General features: G+C 46.0%; 1 protein-coding gene across 1 annotated transcript in view; it reads right to left on the bottom strand.

Annotated features, from left to right (window-relative positions):
• man1a1 (mannosidase, alpha, class 1A, member 1) overlaps positions 1-5986 on the bottom strand; it is a 151881-nt gene extending 145895 nt beyond the window's left edge. The window contains exon 1 of the mRNA XM_084453651.1: positions 5267-5986. Within this exon, the coding sequence (XP_084309777.1) occupies positions 5267-5773 (507 nt within the window). The 5' untranslated portion in view covers positions 5774-5986. The remainder of the gene's footprint in view (positions 1-5266) is intronic.
• Between the last annotated feature and the right edge of the window lie 16976 nt (positions 5987-22962).

Here is a 22962-nt window from a genome sequence, read left to right as displayed (position 1 = left end):
TCTAAAGGCCAGAGATGCAATGTCACAGCAAGTGTTACCCTGCTGGTCGTGTTCAGTAAACAAACGCTACCGCGGAGAGGGAACCTGTAGGCTCCGCAAATGTCATTTGGCATGTGACAGGTGTGTGTGTGTGGCGTTGATCATGCGTGTGAGCATGTGTGTGTGTGTGTGTGTGTGCGTGCCTGCGTGCGTACGTGTGTCAGATGTGATGTATAGGTTGTTCCTTCACAGACTCATTTGAGCTGAAGGTCAGTGGCGACGCACATACGGAGCTGATAGAAAGTCTCCCAGCGGGGGGTCCGGGTCAAGATCGGATCCCCTGCGGGAGCAGTCGGCCCCTCCCCCTTAAACAGGATCAATAGGCTGCTGTTCTGGTGCATAAACAGGCGCAGTGTGGATATGAGACTCTCACAGTACAGCAGCAGCAGCTGCGCCAGACAGCCGACCGCCAAGCGCTGCTCGCTCTGTTTGATGCTGGGGTACTGGGTCCGCTTGAGTTTCCTTCAACAGGCTGGAGGAGGGAGGATGAGGACTGGAGGCTGGAGGAGGAGGGAGGATGAGGACTGGAGGCTGAGGGATGGAGGCTGGAGGAGGAGGGAGGCTGAGGACTGGAGGCTGGGGGATGGAGGCTGGAGGAGGAGGGAGGATGAGGACTGGAGGCTGAGGGATGGAGGAGGAGGGAGGATGAGGACTGGAAGCTGAGGGATGGAGGCTGGAGGAGGAGGGAGGATGAGGCCCGGAGGCTGGGGGATGGGGGCTGGAGGATGGAGGCTGGAGAGATTGTGGCTCAACACAAGACCGTATCAATTACAGTTAATCTAAAGGTGAAATTAAAACACTAAAATAAAGAGCCCCCCTGCCCCCCAAAATGTAATTCATTGATGTGTGGGATGGTTCTCTACAGGCCTATGCTTAATCTCTGCGCTAGAGAAGACCTGCCCTGGTAATATTACCATATGGGTTCTAATCACACTCTGACGAAGGTGGAGAGGGCTGGCAATTAATCCCATTTTGTACTATTAGGACTGAACAACACCTGGAGAGCCGGGAGCAATTATGTGTTTGTGTGTGTGTTGCGTGTGTGAGTGTGTGTATGATAACTGGCAGTGAGTGGAGGAGACTGCTGAACTGGGACTGAAAACTTGTTGAGATTCCCAAAGCTTGTGCTTCTATTAGTGTGTTCTTGTCAAATTTGAACACAAATAGAATATATAAAATTGTGTGTGTGTGTGTGTGTGGGGCTGAAAATTAACTTTTTGGCTCACCTGCCAAGGGGACTGGTAGATGAAAAAATCCACCGGCCGGAGTAGCCTCGCATCACCAGGCTCTCCTAGAGGCTCCGCAACAGTCGTGTGACTGAAAACTTTATTTGGTGCAGCGGGGGAGCTATTTAAGTGCAACACACAACAAACAGAACGCCGGTCTATGGCATGGATGTGGAGACATCGCGCACATAATTTATTACAAGACTCTATTGGTACAAACATTTACCCGCCAGCGTGGCGGATAGCCTCCGAAATTTAGTCGCCAAATGGAAATTTGACCCGCCATTGGCGGGTGTTAATTTTCAGCCCTGCGTGTGTATGCGTACCTGTGTGCAGTGCGCCCATGTGTGTGCGAGCGCGGTGCGTGTGTGTGCATGAATGCGTGTGTGTGTGTGTGCGCTCGTACCTGTGCAAAGAGCACGCCTGTTTGTGTGTGTGAGGCGCGTGTGTGTGTAATTATATTGCGGGCCACGTCCAGAGAGAGAGAGAGAGAGACAAGCGTAGCGAATCTATTCCAGTCTCGTCTATCTGACGTCCTATCAGAGGTGCTCGGACTACAGAGGTGACGGAGTCCCGGAGACACAATATCCCACAATGCCCCGGGCAATTAGTAAAGACACACAATACAGGGGAGGAGGAGAATGATGATAGATGAGCTTGTTGTGATAGATGGGACCAATGAATGGGTACTAAAAAAGAAAATGTAAAAAAAAAAAGTACTGGGTTGGAGCCAAAGCCAAGGGCAACGGACGACATTTCACAAACCGTCCGTCTGTCCGTCCCTCCGGCTAGCTGACTGACTGACTGACTGCTGCGGTAGTATAGGAGGAAAAAAAACAATGACGTTGTTCGAGTGGGCAAAAGTAACTTGACTGGATCTTAAGAGACAATGGAGTGGAGAGAGAGAGAGAGAGAGGAAAGGAGAGAGAGGGGGCAGGGAGAGAGAGAGAGAGAGAGAGAGAGATAAAGACAGGGATAGAGAGGGTGGGGGGGGGGGGGTAGAGAGAGATAAGGATTGATGCCTCATCCTTCCTAGATGGCCAACCAGAGACTGGAGACCTTTGCAAACCCACACCCTCACTAATCCTCGACTGCAGAGCCAGTCATATCCGCCTGCACTAAGACGAGTGTGTGTGTGTGTGTGTGTGTGTGTGTGTGTGTGTGTGTGTGTGTGTGTGTGTGTGGAGGGCTAGAGCCTGTCAGGGGTATTAACCGATTGCCCTTCAAGACAAGGGGCTCATGCTGATAAACGGGTCAGTCCCGTGGAATCAAGCCAGGGGTCTAATTTCCATCTCATTTGCATAGCCCCGCCTCCCATTCCATGCCGACCTGCCCAGCAGCCTGTAAGGACACCTCATCACTCTCCCTCTCACTCTCTCTCACACACACACAGACACACACACACACGGAAACACACACTCACAGGAAGGCAAACATAAAGAGGACGGCATGTGAAATTGAGAGATGTTGCCGTGAGCGTAACTCAATAAAGAGCAGTGTGATGCTGGTTTGGAAGAGTGTCAGTAACAGAAGAAGTTCTTCCTCGCTGTACCGTCTCAGTTAGATCACTGAGGAAGAACCTCTTGTGTTACGGGCACAGTGTCTGCAAAACTGGCATCGCTACTCTTTTTTGAATTGCGCAATGTTTCCTTATCTCACTTTCACAAGACACAAACACACAGCCAGATATCCGTCTTTCGTACGCACACAGCATGCACACATACATACACACAGACACACACACACACAGACACAGACACACACAGGTACCTCTCTTACACGCACAAACACACACACACACACACACACACACACACACACACACACTGCCCAATGGGGTTTGACCCAGATTATGAGGAGAAAGTGCCTCCTTACTGAGCCGTTTGGAGAGATCTGGACATAGTACTGACTCTGTGATTTGCTGAGTGTGTGTGTGTGTGTGTGTGTGTGTATGTGCGTGTGTGTGTGTGTGTGTGTGTGTATGTGCGTGTGTGTGTGTGTGAGTGCGTGCATGCGTGCGTGTGTGCGTGCGTGAAAGTAAAGCTACAAAGGGCATAAAGGAAAGAGTCCACAGAAGAATAAAAGGTCAACATAGCGAAGTCAGATCATTGTTAACGCTGATATGAGACATTACATCCCAGTCACAAGTTCTCACAAGAGGTCATCACACTTCCGTTAAGAAAACTAGGGAATTTCAATGGGGAAAATTCCACTTAAAACCATCCAGCAGTGAGTTTTTTCCTGTTTTCTCTGCTTCAAATTGGGGGCCGTTGCGTTACGACGGCGACCTCACCTTCACAAAAGAAACACTTCACAAGCTCAAGCTCAGTCTGAAAGAGAGAAGCACCAAGACTATTCAAATCCAGGTAGGAGTCACAAAAGCCCTTCTCTACCCTTATCTGTGGGCACGCGGACCCATCGTGACTGGAAAAGTGCCACGGATGCAGAGCTGAGGAGTGTGCCATCACCCAGGCTGTGGGCACCTCACTAGGCAGGGGGTAGGAGAGCTGATGAGGGTCTACGTTCCTGCACAGGAGCGCTGATGAGGGGCGACATTCCTGCAGCAGACGCCTTGGGCATCCAGAACAGGTTTGGCTGTGTCGTTAGGGGATGCTGCGCGGAACTGTCATGGCAACGTGTCTACTGTCAGAGCCAAGTATTCGCCCGTCGCAACGCATGTGATGAGTCTCATCCTGTGTGTTATGTGTGTGTGTGTGTGTGTGTGTGCGTGTGTGGTCGGAAGGGTGTGCCTGTGTTGATTCACTCTGACCATAGCATAACTGGTTGAACAGGACTGGATCAAACCACCTCCACAGTGCCCATAAGAGACAGCCTAACATGTAAGCTAGCCTACAGCAATCCGTTTTAGTATGGCATAATGTATAGCATCCATCCTCAAAGTCCGGATCCGGACCAAACCACAACTGTCTCCGGACTCTGAGAAAATTATACTTTTCATAGTATTATTTCTGAGACATTGACATTGGGCGGTTGGGAAATTGTCAAACCGATCTGGCAACACTGGGATCATGTGAGCTGACAGCGCCGATGGAGAGTTGACTGCGCAGCTAATGTTAGTTTTGTCTGCAGTTAGCTAGCTAGTAGCTAGCCTGATGTCAGTTATTTCTAGTGTAGCTAAAATGGCATGTTAAAAGGTGACCAAAAGAAAAGTCAACAGTGAAAACAGGGGATTCAGAGATTAATGGATCGAAAGATATGCCTTCATCCTCCCTCCAAGGAGCACCAAAGCTATGTGCTTAAGATGCCAAGAAACGGTAGATCTTGTGAAGTGGTAATTTGAAACACCACTATGAAACAAAACATAACTTTTAATCATTTTTAAGCGACCGTTCCTCAGAATTCAGAGCTAAGAACTAGACAAGTCAAAGGGATGAAATCGGACAGGATGAGAGGATATAAGGAAATAAGACAGGAGGTGAGGAGAATCTAGGAGGAGAGGAAGGATAAAAAAGGAGAGGAAACAGGGAGAGGATAGGAGAGGAAGCAGGACTTTGAATGGTTTGATACACCTTTGGGTGGGTGAACCTGTTGGGGGGGGGGGGGGGGGTGATTGAGTGAGTGTGTTGATTTTAGGATTTGTATTTGAGTAGCCCTAATGTATAGGCTAGTTGCCTATCTTAGAAGGGACTAACCCCTCAGCATTGAGTGACACTAACACGTGACATACCTAATGATCCTAACTTGACGTGACGCTTGACAGGGTAGGGGGCACACTGCTGTGGACTATTCCGCAATTGCCCGCGGTCCCAGGACACACACACACACGCACACGCACGCACGCACACACGCACGCACGCACTGCTAAAACACCGATGAGCCACAATGTCAATATGACATGTGTCAAGTAGTAGACAATCCGACATATTCCGCACATATTCCGACATATAAATCAACACAATCAATTAATGACAAGCGCACACAGCATCTCAACACCATCCCTCGGCCAGCGCAATAGTGGGGTAAAAATCGATCCCACTCACTTCTTTGATTTTGGCCCGTCTCTCCTTGGTTTCCGGATCGGACGGCTCTCGCCCCGTCGCTCCGGGCTGCCGAACATAGTCAATGACTGGTAACTTGTCATCTTGCCCTGCTTTGCCGAGTCCCTCGGCAACTTGAGCCTTCTCGTTTTTGATATCTTGTTTTATCTCGTCCGGTCTCTTCTGCAGGGTGTCTTTAGCCTCCACTAGAGCCTTTTCGTGGTCTTTTCTTATCTTGGCTAAAACCTTCTCTTGGTTGCCCGCCGCCGCCGGGCCGGTCTCGCTGGCCGTACCTGTGCGAGTGTTGGTCTCCACCGCGGACGAGTGGAAAAAAACTCCGCTGAGGAGCTTCGACGAGTCCGGCAGGAAGAAAATTGCCCCGAAACAGAGCGTAATACACGCACTAAAAACTAACAACAAAATGAATTTCTCCGTTAACCTGAAGGAGGTCGGGCTGGCAGACTTCCTATTCGGAGGAGCAGTAAAAGGCAACAGAGTTGCTACTGGCATTTTTTCCTTCCAACGTTAAGACTCAAGAGTAGTCTTAAACTAGAACAAATGAATTAAGCACTAAAATCGGCTTACGTCGAGCGCAGTCTTGGGCTTCCGTGTGTTTGAATCAGCTATCCATTTCTACCCAGAGATTAAGCAGGAAAAAACGAACGATATTGTCGTACTGTAAAAGTTGTACAGTTAAAAGCGGGCGCCCTGCTGTTTCAACTGGCCATGCTGAAACACATCTGCAAAAAGTCTCCCCGTCGCCAGCCTACAGAACGGAAGGAATGGCAGTTATGCGCGACTGACAGCTCTTCTCGTCCAATGGCGTGGCGCCGTGCCTACTCTTGGGACGGGCTGTGTTTATAACAACTAGTCGTGTATTTGTAGGCTAATTAATTTTAATAACATATGTAATGTAGGCTAATCAACGTCTGTGTAAAAATACTGCAAATTGTTGAATTGAGTTACTGACTTTGTTTTGCCATGTCTTGTCTTTATAATCACTGCTTGTTGGTTTTGGCCAGTAGCCTATGGCAGCGCGCCGGCAGAGACGGAGGCGGACCTCAGAGGTGTGTGACAAAGTGTGCGACATAAGTGAGTGACGTTTCAAGACGGACGTCAACCTGTCAAACCGTTTTGAGAGAAGGAAATAACGATCTGCTTCAGGGAAAGAGAGATGTCCTTGTTCTATACTTAGAATGCTGCCGCCAGTCATTTCTTGGGACATTCCTCGGCGGCTTTATTCTTCTTAATCATGTGACTTCTCGCGTGGCTGAAGATTGTCCCCTAGGAAGGATTATGGCTCGGCTTCGGATGTCACCACGGGGCCGTTTATGGGGGAGGGTGGGGTTCTTCTAACCCAGCCATGGGCGATTTTATAGGGGGGGGGATTGGCCAGCCCAAATCTGCTCAAATTCTTTAAAAAAAACAACTAATTAACACAATTATTAAATACATAATTGTTTTTTGTACATTTTAAAAGTGTATTTATTACTTAAACTAGGCTATCTTAAAAAATATATATATATACCTCAACTATTTCCGGTTTGGAAATCTGTTACCACAAAATTAGATCTGACTGTACTGCTTAGTGCTCAACAAGCTACAACTAGCCAGCCGCTCACAATGGCGAAAAGAGCTATAAAAACAATTGACCACTTCTTCATAAAAAAAATGAGGAAAAATGAAGAAGCCACCACTCGAAATGACACCGCAGCAGGTGCAATCGAATGCAGAAGTGCTCCAGAGGCTATCAAAGCTAGCACTAGCAACTTCACCATCGGCGAGGAAGCTACCACCAGCAGGCAGTTGCAGTTGATGTTGTGATGTTGGGTATGGCCTAGTGCTCAGTCATAAAGTCATATTGACATGCTCATGGTGTCTAGATGAAGTTTGATGCGTTGTGCATATGAATTGTCATACTGATTTCTTATTAGCATACTGTTCACAACTGGCTTTCTTTGTAGATGGGACGGGACGGCAGAACTGTTGTTTTTTTCTCACGTCAAAATGTTGCCCCCCCCTACTCTCAGAGGGTAAAATCGCCTATGTCCAGCCCCAAGGTGGCGATATGTGTAGGCTAGGCTACAGTAGGCCTAGTCCTAGAGCTGGTTGATGTGGAATAACATGCAGTGCTAGTGTGGGCTACACACTATACCACGGCTACACAATACCACTTTATTATGTAACTTTCCTTATATTATGGTGCAGGCCATGATGGCTGTGATATCACTCACGCGCACACACACACACACACACACACACACACACACAATTAACTTGGCCAGGAGATTGGCCCCACCATACCTTCATGTGACATGGTTTAGATTGGTTCTCAGCCCTAGGACTACCGCAGAAGTGGCGAACACATGTTGATTGTTATTCCAGGCAGCTCTTCAATAGAACATGTTATGAGAAACAAATCCGCCCCCCACCTGTTAATGCCCCATTTTTCACACCCAATCTGTATTCCCCTTTCATGCTATCTCAATAGATCCCACTCATCCATCTGTGCCTGAAGGTGTATTTTCAACAGATGATAAGATTTGTAGCCTTGTGAGACCATCCTGGGATCTTGCGAGCTCACATCCTGTACAAACCATCTGGCGTGTAAGGTTAACGATTTAGAAGCCTAATTTTAAACCTTTTTTTCTTTTTTTCTTTTTTTTTTACTCATGGGGCTTTTTGCCAGTCTCTGCCAAAACATGTGAACCAAAACTCTTGGAACACATACTTCGTTGTCGTCAGTGTTATGGCTAAGAAGACAAAGTAGCCATGAAGAGGAATTATTAGGTCACTGACTGCACTGAATCTGCAAAGGAGTTGACCCTAACCTTGTCCACCATGTTGCTATTGTAAGTGTGCCCTGTGAGGGAGATTCCCTGGCCAGTAAAGTAGGCCATGTCATGCATCTGTTTTATTTCTTGCACCCACTTTAGCCACAGTCCAAATATAACCACTATTGAATCTGATTCAACCACCAACGTCTCACCCCCAGGCTAGATGGACTCATTGGTGCAGAGAGAGAGATGGGTGGATGTGGGGAGGGGGGCAGAGGCAAGCAGATAGACAGGGAGAATGTGGTGAGTGTGAAAGAGAGAGATTGTGTGTGTGTGTGTGAGAGAGAGAGAGAATCAGATAGGCAGATATAGAATGGATGGATGGAGATATAGAATGTGTGTGGGTGAGAGAAGGAGAGAAAGAAAAGGAGGGGAGGATGAATGCAGTGAAAGGGGTCACTAATTGGACTGGGTCTTTAACTCCCTCACGATACATTCTCTCCCTTCCTGATAGAAATCAAACAACCTACTATGAAAAAAATGTAATAAGGCCAAGAAATATGTTTTAGGAATATATGCAGCCTTTCTTCCGGTCTGTTGTCCCGCTGCGTAGCTCCTGGGGAGAACGTCCCAGAGTGCATTAGTCTGAAGGACGGCATCCCCTTTGTGACGATAGAAGCTTATTAAGATATGATGATATCAAAGCTTGTGAAGCCTGTAATCTAATTCTGCATCAGAGGCCTCACTGCATCTAATTTCTCTGCCCTGGCACACTAACTGTCACCCATTGTAGCCCCACCTCCTACAGGCTCAAATGGGATTTCTTTTACAGAGGGGAGGACAGTAACCACAGGAGGTTCCTCTCAAAGAGGAAGAGGAACCGATAAGGCAGATAGAAAAATAATATGTTTGAAACACAAGCAGCTGCTGGGTTTCACACTTGTTCCTTTGTGTGTTTTTAACAGAGCACATGAAATACTGCAGACTATTAAGACTTTCCTGAGCCTCATACAACCTTGTATGCAAATCCTTCATACTGTACCACTCAGGAAGTAGCTCCTAGATGTTATAGTCGGCAGTGTTATGATTGACATATACTATTAGATGCATAATGCATGACCTTCTTCTCCTGAGTTTTTTTTCTGAGTAGCTGCCCTCCCAGATGCAGAACGACTTTTGTATATCTGTGTGAGAGAGATAAGACTATAGCTTCCTTGTAGCTGTGACAAGCTGACTAGCTCTACCATGACCTAGCATCTCCTGCTACAATCCGTCCCATTGTGTATTTTATTCTTATATCCATGATGTCACTGGTATGCCTGATACAAGAGCTGTATGTCCTCATGGCTCCACCTGACCTGTGGGAGTTCCACAGGGTACTATACTAGGACCAGTCATTTTCCTGGGCTGGCAACAAGCTTTGAAAGTACAGTACTTGATGAGAAACCTTTTCCCTACCACCATTGTAGTATTCTCCACAAGTACAATTTATTAAGCTTTAAAACATTTAAACATTTACAACTCTATTTAAATGTATGAAGTCCTGCATGGGCTGGCATCACCTCCTCTAGAGGAATACATTAAACGGAGGACAACCCGCACATCCACCTCTCGGGTCACTAGGGCCACGGTTAGAGGGGATTGTGGAGTACCCATTAGATGCACCACTTTCGGTCAAAACGTCTTGTCAGCTAGAGGAAGTGCCGTGTGGAATGGCTTCCCACTTTCAGTTAGGGAATGTTCAACCTTTCCTACTTGAAGAAGAAACACTTGAAGATGTGGTTAGGGACACACCAAACCTGTGACCATCTCTGAACACATACATGCACACACACACACACACACACACACACATGCATGCACAAACACGCACATGCATGCATGCATGCATGCATACATACATACATACATACATACATACATACATACATACATACATACATACATACATACATATATACATATATACATACATACATACATACATTAGACTACTGCACATACATACATACATACATACATATATACATATATACATACATACATACATACATACATACATACATACATACATACATACATACATACATACATACATACATTAGACTACTGCACATACATACACAGATCTTAAAGAGCAGTCGCCGTATAGTGTTAATTGTCTGTGTGTCAATAGGTCCTGTTTACTGTTGTGTCTGTGTTTTGTTGTATAAAGGTTATGTTTATTTGTTTTTCTTTGTGCTGCATGTTTTGTGTTAACATCAACCTGCTAATGGACTACAGATGGTAACTAGCTTCTAGCTATAATCTGGCATATTTACATGCTTTTGTTCATTAATGTGCATTGTCCCTATTCTTCAATTAAAAAAAAAAAAAATGTGAAGCTTCATGTAAATGTTTCCTGCCATTCACTTCCTCCAGCTCCGCTGGTTCTGAATGACCACCATCTAGAAGTGCCAGGTCAGTCAAGGTTCTTGGCCTATATGGGTCCAAGGGAACTTGAAGTGGGACCAGCAGGCCAATCACATGCATTGCTTCCCACTGCCAACTGTAAGCTGCACGGCTTATGTATGCTCAACATTTTGGTGTGCAGGTAGAGCTGATCTTGTGTCTATTATCAAAACAAACATCAGGCCCACCATTGAGTACAGTGCACCAGCGTGACACTCCTCCCTCTAGACTACCAATCAAACCAGCTGGAGAAAATCCCCTAAAAGAGACTGCCGCATTATTCTTGGCTGAGAGTACAATCATTACCAGCCCTCCCTCCCCAACCAATCTGCCACTACTCAGTTTCAATAGCCACTGCACGCTCAAAATTGTATGCTCTTTGGAGACGTACTGTAACTTACTTAAAGTCGTGTTTATGGGAGGTGGGGACATGTGTTTGTTATCAATACTTTCCCAGTTCGAGCCCTGATGTAAGGCTTAGTTGAGGCAATGCTTGTGGGTTAGGAAATGCAACCTAGTGACTGACATATATGTTAGACTAGCTCCCCCACAGTTGCTATTAACCTGTCATGATGTTTATCAGAGCTCAGATTTGTGTTCTCATATCACTGAGTCTCTCTACTGTCTGTGATTGGTCAGAGAGGAGAGACCAGACTCCCCAGAGTGTTAGCTAGTATCAGTGTTGGGAGTAACTGATTACAAAGTAACGGATTACTGTAATCAGATTACTTTCTCCAGCAATTTGTAATGTAAAGGATTACGTTTGAATTTTCAGTAATCAGATTACAGTTATTGACCTAATAAAAAGTGATTACTGTACTTTGAGTTACTTACACATGTACGTATCGGCATGTACGTATATGCATGGTTGAAATGTGCATGCGGTCTCTGCAGTTGTGACTGAACTGACTGCTTATGCCATCAGGGTCGAGATGTGCCAAGAGTTCTGGTATAGGATCAGATTTTCTTTTCTTCTTTATGATATAAAATGCAAAACTGATCTTAGATCAGCACTTCTATGATTCGGGTAAGGAATAATCTGGTTTTAGAAAGCAACTTAAACGTAAAGTAATTAGTAATCTGATTAATTAGTAAAATAATCTAATTACAATTGAGAGAAAGTAATCAGTAACTTTACTTGAATACTTTTATTAAGTAACTTGCCCAACACTGGCTATCATGCTACTGCATCATTCCTTCATTCCTTCTTCCTCGACACACACACACACACACACGCACACGCACACGCACACGCACACGCACACGCACACACACACACACACACACACACACACACACTCACTCCACATCGCCTCTCGTCTCCCTGCTCCTCCTCCTCCTCCTCCTCCTCTTCTCCACACCTGCCGCAATGGCCCACCTGCTGAGCTCACAGCTCGCTGTCAGGTAATTCATCATCGTCTGATACTCGTCATCGTCCCCGCCTCGCTAGGAGGCGCCCGCGGTGACAAGAGCAGGGAAATGCCATTGGGGAGGAGACGTCTGGTCTGGTTAATGGATGTGATTAAGGGAGGGTTTTTATCCAATGGTTTGGCTGCGAGAGGGTAAAGTGAGAGAGTTTGATCTGCTGTGGTGTAGGGCTGGGACTTTTGCCCAAAAATCATATTCGAAGTTCGTTTATTTATTAATAATAATATTCGAATATATTCGAATTATTATTAATAATATTTTTTACCATTAAATTCTTACAGAAAGACCTACCTAGGTTTTAAAATAAAGTTGTGCACATTCTGTCCACTAGTGGGCATTGTATCATAGGCAATATCGATAAGCAATGATGTTTTCAGAATGATTTTTTTATCAGATGTCTTAGTTATATCAAGATTAACTGCGAGGGGAGTCCCAGCCCAGCTGATAACCCTCCGTTGCGGGTTGGGGGGAAGCAACGGTCGGCTGGGATCCTGCCTCTCATAGTTAACCAGCAACTGGTCAGTGGACGGTACCAGGCAGCCTACGCTATGTCTGAATCAAAGAAGGTTATCAAACTAGCTGGCTAGGATCATTTAAGCATAACAATCCAACGGCTCCAACTCCCCCAAAAGAACCCCTCCACTGCACAAGCACCAACCCCAATAATAATAATAATAATAATAATAAGCACAAGCTACCGAGTGCAACGTTAGCCTTGCTAACGGAGATAATGCATTTGGAGGAGAGTTGCAGCTGGTGCTAAACGAGGCAAAGGAAGAATATTTTGTGGACTATTATCACATCCATTTCACAGTTGGGATTATACAGAAAGGTGAGGATCGAGCGTGTTGGATGACCAACTCAAATGCCTGGCTAGCTCAATATTGTTGTGAGCCGGAGCCCGTCGCTTTCACTGGATGACTCGTGAAGCATGCTTCATTTATCTCGCATACTAAACATGTTTTCGTGGAGTAGTACAGGTATGTACTAAATCGCATGTAGTAGGCGAGTTGCAGTATGTACTATATAGTATGTAATATGAACATTGGGACACGGCCCAAGCTCCTTGGTAAGGGCTGGGTAAGGGCGATCAACCTCCTTGTTTACATTTTTACTTGCTTACCGATTGGCTATTTGGATCCTGCCGTCACAGTCATACAACGACTATTTTTTAGTAACTAGTTAGTAATTACTAGTTAAGACAACGCCTAAATTGCCGTGGTGCAACCGAAATTAGACACCAAACTAATATGCGACTAACTAGTAGCAACTAAGAGTTTAGTCAGTGTTTAGGCATGACTACATGCTTGGGTTTATGGTGCGTTCCAGGCAACCCGTAACTCGTGTTTTTCCGACGTCCTACACGTGAAAATGCTCTGGAATGGCAGTAGCCTACATCGATCTGTACGAGTTCACGGGTGGGAAGTTACGGGTTTGACTGCCATTCCAGAGCATTTTCACGTGTAGGAGGTCGGAAAAACAGGAGTTACGGGTTGCCTGGAACGCGTGCTAACTAACGTCACCTCCTACAGGAGCCCAGGTGTCCAATAGCCTTGCTAATGAGCTCGCGATTGCAACTTCACCAGGCGTGAAAAACCCTCTGAATCTGAATCAAAAGTAACGTTTGCTAGCCAACACATTTACAAAAAATATAACAGGTTCGAATATTAAGGGCTGCCTAATATTCGTTCGAATACCAGTATTTCTGTCAATATTCGAATTATATTCGAATCCCGAAGTTCGGACTCCCAGCCCTACTGTGGTGTGTGTCAGGCTTCCTATTGGCTGAGGCAATGGAGGCCTCCTAGAAAGGTTGGAGTTGAGAGCTTTGCCTGAATAGAGTGAAACTGAGAATTCACAAGAGATTATATTGTCAATAATATCAACTGTAAGAGCCGATTGCGTGTTAAAGTGCCTTTTAAAGATCTTATGTCAGGTTTTAAAGCCTTTGTGAAATACAATATGTTGAAAGTCTTACTGTACCCGTTTGAGACATAACATGCTGTAAAGTCAAAATAATGTTCAACAGAAAACGTACACTAAGATAGCAGCTCTTCCATACTAGCCCAGCTACCAGCCTGCAGCTGCAGGCCTTGTTGACGTTGGAGGACTCCATCCCTGCTTTCCTCCATCCATCCCTCCCTCCTCCCTCTATCCATTCATCCATTCATCCAACCATCCATCCATCCATCTGTCTATCTTCTTCCCTCCCCCTGCTATCTTTCCATCCCTCCCACCATCTCTCCATTCCTCCCTCCTTCCCTACCTCCACCAATCCCACCATCCCTCTCTTCCTCCTTCTCCATGGCTGCAGGGTGGTGGAGTGGAGGACCACTCATGTGGCAGAATCCCAACCCTCCGTGGCTAGCAGGCCTCTCAGCATTGCTTGACTAAAGTGCATTACATATAAAAGCTCTTGATGCATTTAGTTCAGTTTAAGTGGCTATACCTTCAAGAGCGGTTGGACAATGTCTGCATTTCATTCTCAACACATACAGTAGAAAAATCGCTCCATTTACCTTCATAGAGGTGGTCATATACAGTATAACACATTGTTCGAGGACAATGGGGGGAATTTGTTCAATACAGTCTACTAGAAAAAGCCTCCACTGTGATGCCTCCTGCTTTCATTACTATAATGCTGAATACTGCTGACTCACCGCAAGTTAACTCGATAAACATGAACTACAAAACCAGCAGAGCCTTAGTCAGCACTAATACCACAAAGAGATAGTAGCGTTTCTACCCACCTACTGACAAATTGTAGATTGATCTATTCAGGTTAAACAGAGGCAAGAAATGTGCACACCTCATCCATTATTATGATAAAAACTGCTCACAACAGATCAAGAATATTGACACGGATAGTCTTTGCATTGTGTGATTGTTCTCCAATAGTCATTGTGCCTTGCCAGAGAGAGAGGGAGAGAGAGAGAGAGAGATTGAGACAGAGAGAGAGAGAGACTAGAGAGTGTTCCAGAGTGCAGTAATCGATCATGTACAGTACAGACTGGAGATGTTCTTGGCCAAGTCACAAAGAAAACTAGGGCTGCTAGCAGCAGTGAGTGGGCCCTCGCACCCCACGCGTGTCAGGGTGCGGCGCCGTTAAAGGGTGTGCTATTTCGGTGTCCAGTACTGAGAGAAACTTCCTGTCACCAGTAGGTGGCGCTCTAAGTGCGACTCAATACTGACACATAGATGTGTTCAGGACGGTACCTTGATGAAACGTGAGAAATGTTGTGTAAATCAGACAATGTATGTAGGAGTTATGATGACTTCCTGCTTGACCTGTAGGCGGCGCTATAAGTATGACTCAATACTGACCTACAGATGTGTTCAGGACGCGACCTTCATGAAGCATGAGCAATTTGGTCTAAATCGGATAACGTATGTAAAAGTTATGAGGACTTCCTGTTTTATGGCGAAATGTCAAAATTCGCCACGGTTCCACGGCAAGGGTGTTTAGTAAACGTAACATTTTTTTTAATAACTTTTCATCAGAAAGGTCTTCAGATGAAGCAGACCGAGTGTGAAGTCGATCGGATGAAATCTGTAGGAGGAGTTCGTTAAAGTACGAGGGATGGAAATGTCAAAAATGAGCAAAATGGCGGACTTCCTGTTGGACTTAGGGTATGGCTCCAAGAGACTTTATTGTGTGTGAGGAAAAATTAGCTATGTCTATCAACATCCGTTTGCCTACGAAAAACTGGAAGGTGGGGCTCGCCATTTTAAACATTCCAGGGGGCGCTCTGGAGCCGTTTTGCCACGCCCATTTCCGGCACCCATTAAATATAATTTTTTTTACCGGGACTGACGTATCTGCCAAGTTTCAAGCATTTTCATGGATGTTTAGGCTGCCAAAAAGGCATTTGTTTGGGGAGAAGAAGAAGGTACAGTAGGAGAAGGTAGGAGAACATAGGAGAATAATAATCCTTACAATTTCAATAGGGCCTCGCACCGCCAGTGCTCGGGCCCTAACAAGTTCCTCCTGGCCCTGAAGTCCAAGCCGTTCTTATTCAAATAACTGTCAGAGAACCTCTACTGGCACAATTCTCTCATGCATGTTGGGCAAAATGCAGCTGCATAGTTTATGAAGTATCTTGTTTGAGTTCTAGTGAATACAATCATGTCGCCATGTCTCCTTGTGTCCTCCTTGTGACACTGAAGAGGACTACCATAGAACGTAGTGGAGTGTTGGTCATAGTGGACCGTATAGGGACATACCACTATGATCAACACTCCACTATAATATACAGGCTGTATCCCAGAGAGAGAGCGAGAGAGAGAGAAGAGAGAGAGAGAGAGAGAGAGAGAGAGAGAGAGCTGGAGAGCTGATGTTGTTGTCCTGTGTGTACAATATCTCTCAGGCACGTCTGTGTCTTGTGTGTGGAGCTCCCCCCTCCTCCCCTGTCTGTCTGCTCCCCCCCCGGGACCTGCGGGTGATTTTTCATCATGATGCTGTGAAATTAACTTCAAGTGTGATGAGTGGAGCAGTGTAACCTAAATGCTCTGCAGTTTCATTGGGAAAGATAGAGGAAGCCGCCGTGAATATCAATCAGGAGAGGTGGAGGAGAGGGAAGGAGTGGAGGACAGAGGAAAGGAGAGGAGAGGAGAGGAGGAGAGGGGAGGAGAGGAGAGTGGAGGAGAGGAGAAGAGAGGGGAGCGGAGGGGAGATGCGAAGAGAGGATGTAAAGTAGGAAAGAGAAGAGGAGGAGAGAAGAGGGGAGAGGAGTGGAGAAGGGGGGCGGAGAGGAGAGGAGTGAAGGAAAGGGGAGGAGGGGGAAAGGAGAGGATAAAAAAAGAGAAGAGGAGGAGAGAGGAGCGGAGAGGAGGAGATGAGAGGGGAGATCAAGGAGAGAGAGAGAGGATGGAAAGCTACTGTACATGCACACAGCCAGCTGGTGTGCCAACATGAATCATACTTAAACTCTAATTACAGAATTCCTGGTGACACCCATGGGTTTCTCCTCACAGGAATGCTAAGGGACCCCGGTGTGCAAGATATACAGTACAGTGATCACAGGCAGCGGAGAGAATTCATTTATTTGCTTCTACCATTGGAACGGCGCGAGAGCCACATCCCGGGTCTGTCCCATACTACCATAGACATTAATAAGTAAGTATCCCTCACAATAGGAAGACAAGGAACACAGTATTATTCAAGGACGCAGCCAGAAATGCAAACATCGGGCCAAATATTGATGCCGCGTTTGTTGTTGCTGTTCTGCTCAAATCCGCTTCCCTTAAAAAGCCGAGCAGCAGTCCTTGAAGTTGGAAGCTGGGACAGTCAAAGGGTATTCTATGCTCACTGTACCTTTGAAATATAACAGCATAACCTCTGCTGAGGCAGAGTCGCAGATATTATGACAAACCAATTGTTCCATTGCCAAAGTTGTGACAGTTTAAAACAAACTTTGTTGTCATCCTTTTGTGTCAAGGAAGCAGTGTAAGCGAGTGTAAACATTTAGGAGTCGTTTGCAGGTTTATTCTGTTGGTAATAAGCTACATCGAAAAACAAATTTCAATGGGCCCAATGGCTCATTTGCTGTCTATGAGCATCTGGGTTTGACACAGGTGGCGTCAGCTGATTGTCTAATCACTGCCGGTTTTGCGACTGAGTCCCATTCCCATCCCTTAACAGCCTAACGCACCTGTGTCTAAGTAGTACACTTAGCTTAAAACGTCGCTAATTGGTTAGATACTGTAGCTGCACATTAGGGCTGGGAGTCCGAACTTCGGGATTCGAATATAATTCGAATATTGACAGAAATACTGGTATTCGAACGAATATTAGGCAGCCCTTAATATTCGAACCTGTTATATTTTTTGTAAATGTGTTGGCTAGCAAACGTTACTTTTGATTCAGATTCAGAGGGTTTTTCACGCCTGGTGAAGTTGCAATCGCGAGCTCATTAGCAAGGCTATTGGACACCTGGGCTCCTGTAGGAGGTGACGTTAGTTAGCACGCGTTCCAGGCAACCCGTAACTCCTGTTTTTCCGACCTCCTACACGTGAAAATGCTCTGGAATGGCAGTCAAACCCGTAACTTCCCACCCGTGAACTCGTACAGATCGATGTAGGCTACTGCCATTCCAGAGCATTTTCACGTGTAGGACGTCGGAAAAACACGAGTTACGGGTTGCCTGGAACGCACCATAAACCCAAGCATGTAGTCATGCCTAAACACTGACTAAACTCTTAGTTGCTACTAGTTAGTCGCATATTAGTTTGGTGTCTAATTTCGGTTGCACCACGGCAATTTAGGCGTTGTCTTAACTAGTAATTACTAACTAGTTACTAAAAAATAGTCGTTGTATGACTGTGACGGCAGGATCCAAATAGCCAATCGGTAAGCAAGTAAAAATGTAAACAAGGAGGTTGATCGCCCTTACCCAGCCCTTACCAAGGAGCTTGGGCCGTGTCCCAATGTCCATATTACATACTATATAGTACATACTGCAACTCGCCTACTACATGCGATTTAGTACATACCTGTACTACTCCACGAAAACATGTTTAGTATGCGAGATAAATGAAGCATGCTTCACGAGTCATCCAGTGAAAGCGACGGGCTCCGGCTCACAACAATATTGAGCTAGCCAGGCATTTGAGTTGGTCATCCAACACGCTCGATCCTCACCTTTCTGTATAATCCCAACTGTGAAATGGATGTGATAATAGTCCACAAAATATTCTTCCTTTGCCTCGTTTAGCACCAGCTGCAACTCTCCTCCAAATGCATTATCTCCGTTAGCAAGGCTAACGTTGCACTCGGTAGCTTGTGCTTATTATTATTATTATTATTATTATTGGGGTTGGTGCTTGTGCAGTGGAGGGGTTCTTTTGGGGGAGTTGGAGCCGTTGGATTGTTATGCTTAAATGATCCTAGCCAGCTAGTTTGATAACCTTCTTTGATTCAGACATAGCGTAGGCTGCCTGGTACCGTCCACTGACCAGTTGCTGGTTAACTATGAGAGGCAGGATCCCAGCCGACCGTTGCTTCCCCCCAACCCGCAACGGAGGGTTATCAGCTGGGCTGGGACTCCCCTCGCAGTTAATCTTGATATAACTAAGACATCTGATAAAAAAATCATTCTGAAAACATCATTGCTTATCGATATTGCCTATGATACAATGCCCACTAGTGGACAGAATGTGCACAACTTTATTTTAAAACCTAGGTAGGTCTTTCTGTAAGAATTTAATGGTAAAAAATATTATTAATAATAATTCGAATATATTCGAATATTATTATTAATAAATAAACGAACTTCGAATATGATTTTTGGGCAAAAGTCCCAGCCCTACTGCACATGGCTAGTAAACTAGCGTTCAGGTCACCTCTTCCCTCTTAACAGCTTGGCTGATATATACGTTAGTGGCCTCTGATCATTTGAGGTGTCCTTTCACCAGAAGAGCAGACTTGCTTGTCATGAATAACGGCCATGCTCCAGAAGGTGCACTTCAACTCATTGGAAAGCCAGCCCTGAGCATGAGAGCACAAATCACTATGCATGCAGTGTTACACCCACAGTCAGCCAATACCTATGGGCTGGGCACATGCATGATCTAGCCACACATACACCATCACTAGACAAACATGACTTAACCATGCACACACTATCACTAGTCTACTCTAATCTATCCAACCTTATTCAACTACCTAAACAAGAACCATCTAATTACTCCTGTGAAATACAACTATACACAACTATAGCTGATAGTCACTGTACCCACAATGCACCCTAGCATTTACCTTTGAGAATCCAAACATGTAGCCCATCAGTTAATTGCTCGCCTCTCAAATTGTCGGCCAAGAATGCATAGTCAGCAGTTAGTGCGTGTGTGGCTAAAAAATATTCTAAAATAATCTAAAAGAGCCTCTTTGAGAGAATAAGACATCCACAACTCCAAGGCTCTGCCCATCAGCCAAACGATGTATTGGCAATTGGTGGAAATGAACAGTGACTAGTACTCCCCTCTGGTGTGATGCAGACACGGACAGAGCCTGTTTTAATAGCCATTACTTCGGGGTGTGGGGGGGGGGGGGGGGGCTTTCAATGGGCTTTCCCTGGCTGAATAAATGATCCCCACCTCTTATGGCTGTCGCCTACATTTCCAGTCTCCTCTTGACCAATAGCCTACTGCTTCTGAAAGCAACATGAATAACCACCACTTGAGAGAGAATAACTCCCTTCATTTCTCTACTGGCCCGGAAATTGATTTCTCTGGTAGAAAGAGAAACACCCACAGACGAGTGCGTTCACATGACCATCAGAAACCCGATTATCGGGAATAGTCGGTTTATGACAATAATATGATTATTCCGTACAGATGTGTAATTAATAATGCGATGACTCAATAGACACGTCTACATGATTCTTTGCATTAATCGGTGTATGCTCCAGCCCTAGACCCCCCAGCCTGGTGAAGTGCCCATGCCCAACTCAGCTGCTTTGATCTGGGCGGCAGACCTCTCCAGGGCCTCTGGAGCCCTGGGTCTCCTCAGGAGGGGGGGGGGGGTGGGGGGGTCTGAGGGCAGACCCAAACGCAGGAAGGACACCTGAGGCTCCCTGGCAGTGAACATGCCTGGGGACATAATGAAGGATAATTAGCGCTGGCATGAATAGCACTTAGGCAGGGATGAACTGACTGGGAGGGATGGGGGAGGAGGGGGGGAGTGGGGAGAAAAGGTATAATTATCATGCAACTCACTCTCATCAGCTATTAGCCAGCCATGTGGGGCTCTGCTGCTGCATGTGTGACAGAAATTAAACCCAGGTCTGTGTGCGTGTGCACATATGTGTATGTATATATGTTTGTGCGTGCGCATGTCTTTGTGTGTGTGTGTGTGTGTGTGTGTGTGCGCATGTCTGCATATGCGTGCAGGTGCATGTATTTGTGTGTGTGTGTGTATGTTTATGTATGTGTGTGTGTGTGTGTGTGTGTGTGTGTGTGCATATAATTCGGGACCTCGAGGGTCTTTCGAGGTATTGTGTGTGTGTGGCCGCTCATTCACTGTGTGTATTGAAATACACACAGTGAATGAGCGGCCACACACACACACACACACACACACACACACACACACACACACACACACACACACACGGTCCCTGATGGAAATTGTTCCTTGCATTTATCCCATCCCAGCCGTCCTCCTCCAGGGGCAGCCCGGAGCAGTGGGCAGGCTCGCCAGGGGCGCCCGGGGATCAAGTCCAAGTGCTCAGTCCACATCCTGGTCAGGGACCGGACTGAAGAGCCTCTGTTCTTCTTCATGTTTTTCACATTGGGTTCTTAGGGAGGAAACCCTTGCGAACGCGGAGAGAACATGCAAACTTCGCACAGAAAGGCCCAGAGTAGTACCAAGTGCTACGCCACCGTGCGGCATGTGAGCGATTTTGGGGTTCAGTGTCTTGCTCAAGAACACTTCGGCACACTCCGGGAGCTGGGATCGAACCGGAGACCTTGCTATCCTCAGCCGGCCGCTCTACCTCCTGAGCTACGTGCCGCACCATGTGTGTATATGTGTGTGTATGTGTGTGTGTGTCTGTTTGTGTGTCTGTATGTGTGTCTGTATGTGTGTGTGTGTGTGTGTGTGTGTGACACAGGACTGTAGCCCAGTGAGCTAAAGCCTGAGGTAATAGCTGAAGAAGTTAACACGTCTGCAGGGTGAAGACCGGGTCCTTTATCACACAGCTGGTCACTCGGCCACCTCCGTTACATACAGGTCAGTCTCAATACCAGACCCATGAGAGTTATTTCGCTGATACACTGTGTAAGATACGCTCACTATTTTACTGCATGCTGCAGAGCTCTCTATGGGTCTGGGACACCATGCAAAATCTGGTGTTCAAATCCTGGCAATTCATTGGTTGCGGCAGAATCCCGGCGACACCAATCAGTAACGACTTTCGCGATTAGGCGTTCCCATCCAGATATGGCTTGCCCTTCTAATCTGGGCTAGCGTCTCATTTGCTGCTACGACCTGTCACTCTCAATTCTGACCTGTCAGTACTCTCTCAGAACACCAGCTTGGGTGGTGAAGTGACACAGACTCTGTTATGTATGCGGAGGCAGCGATTCAACGTCATATTTGAGTCTGGAGAGAGACTACAAACAGGTACCCTGAGAACAGGAATGCTAAAATAGAAGAAAGAAAAAGCTTTTACTCATGGGTACGGTTTGATTCTCCCACCCCTGAGTCAGAGAAGACTTGTTGTTGTGCATGAATAATCTGTGCTGTCTGATAGGCAGCATTCTTCAACCCTGAGGGCTCTGTTTTCATGCTCATCTAACAATTCAGCTTTCATCAAAGCCATTATGGTCGTATCTGAGCTTGGTTTTATAACAGGAGTTTGGCTTGAAGACTCATTAGAAATTCATCAGTCTTCTGTTTTTTGACCTCGGGCTTAATGAAAATGTGTTAAATGCAATGCTTAATTATATCCCAATATATCAAGAGTGAGAGAGAAAGAGAGAGAAAGAAAGAGAGAGGGGGAGAGAGGGAGAGAGAGAGAGAGAGAGGGGGGGGGGAGAGAGAGAGAGAGAGAGAGACAGAGAGATTCTCTCTGAGGTTGTGAGCCCAACAGTACCCAGAATATTCTGTAAAAACTGACAGAGGACAACTGTTTACAAAGTGTTGTTTTTCTTGGAAATAGTTAGCAAGTGAGAAAGGCCTTGTGAGTGTTCCGGAACTCTTCAGAGAGATTCTATTCAGTGCTGATAGGTCAGGCGGTTGACAGTTCAGAACCCTTTACTGAGCTATGGTTGGTGAAGAAAACTACTTAACTCACATTGTTGTCGCCTTTTCGGTTTTTAATGAAACTCCTCTTGTCTTTTACCTTGAGCCTCGTCCTTGTTTACTTAAATACTGCCACAGGCAGTATTTTCACTTATTGTGTCACTCCCAGCAAACAATTATATTGGTGAATATTCTCTCTCAGTCAGTTTGACTGACATGCTCATTTGTCATTGTCTGCTCGTATCAAAGAGAATGGCAAGAGAAGAGACAGATAGTCAGCTACAATCCCATATGAATAT

Source organism: Borostomias antarcticus (assembly GCF_949987555.1).
Source record: "Borostomias antarcticus genome assembly, chromosome: 19".
Classification (NCBI taxonomy): domain Eukaryota; kingdom Metazoa; phylum Chordata; class Actinopteri; order Stomiiformes; family Stomiidae; genus Borostomias; species Borostomias antarcticus.
Note: the sequence above shows the minus strand (reverse complement) of the source record. Positions and strands in the feature narration are given on the sequence as shown.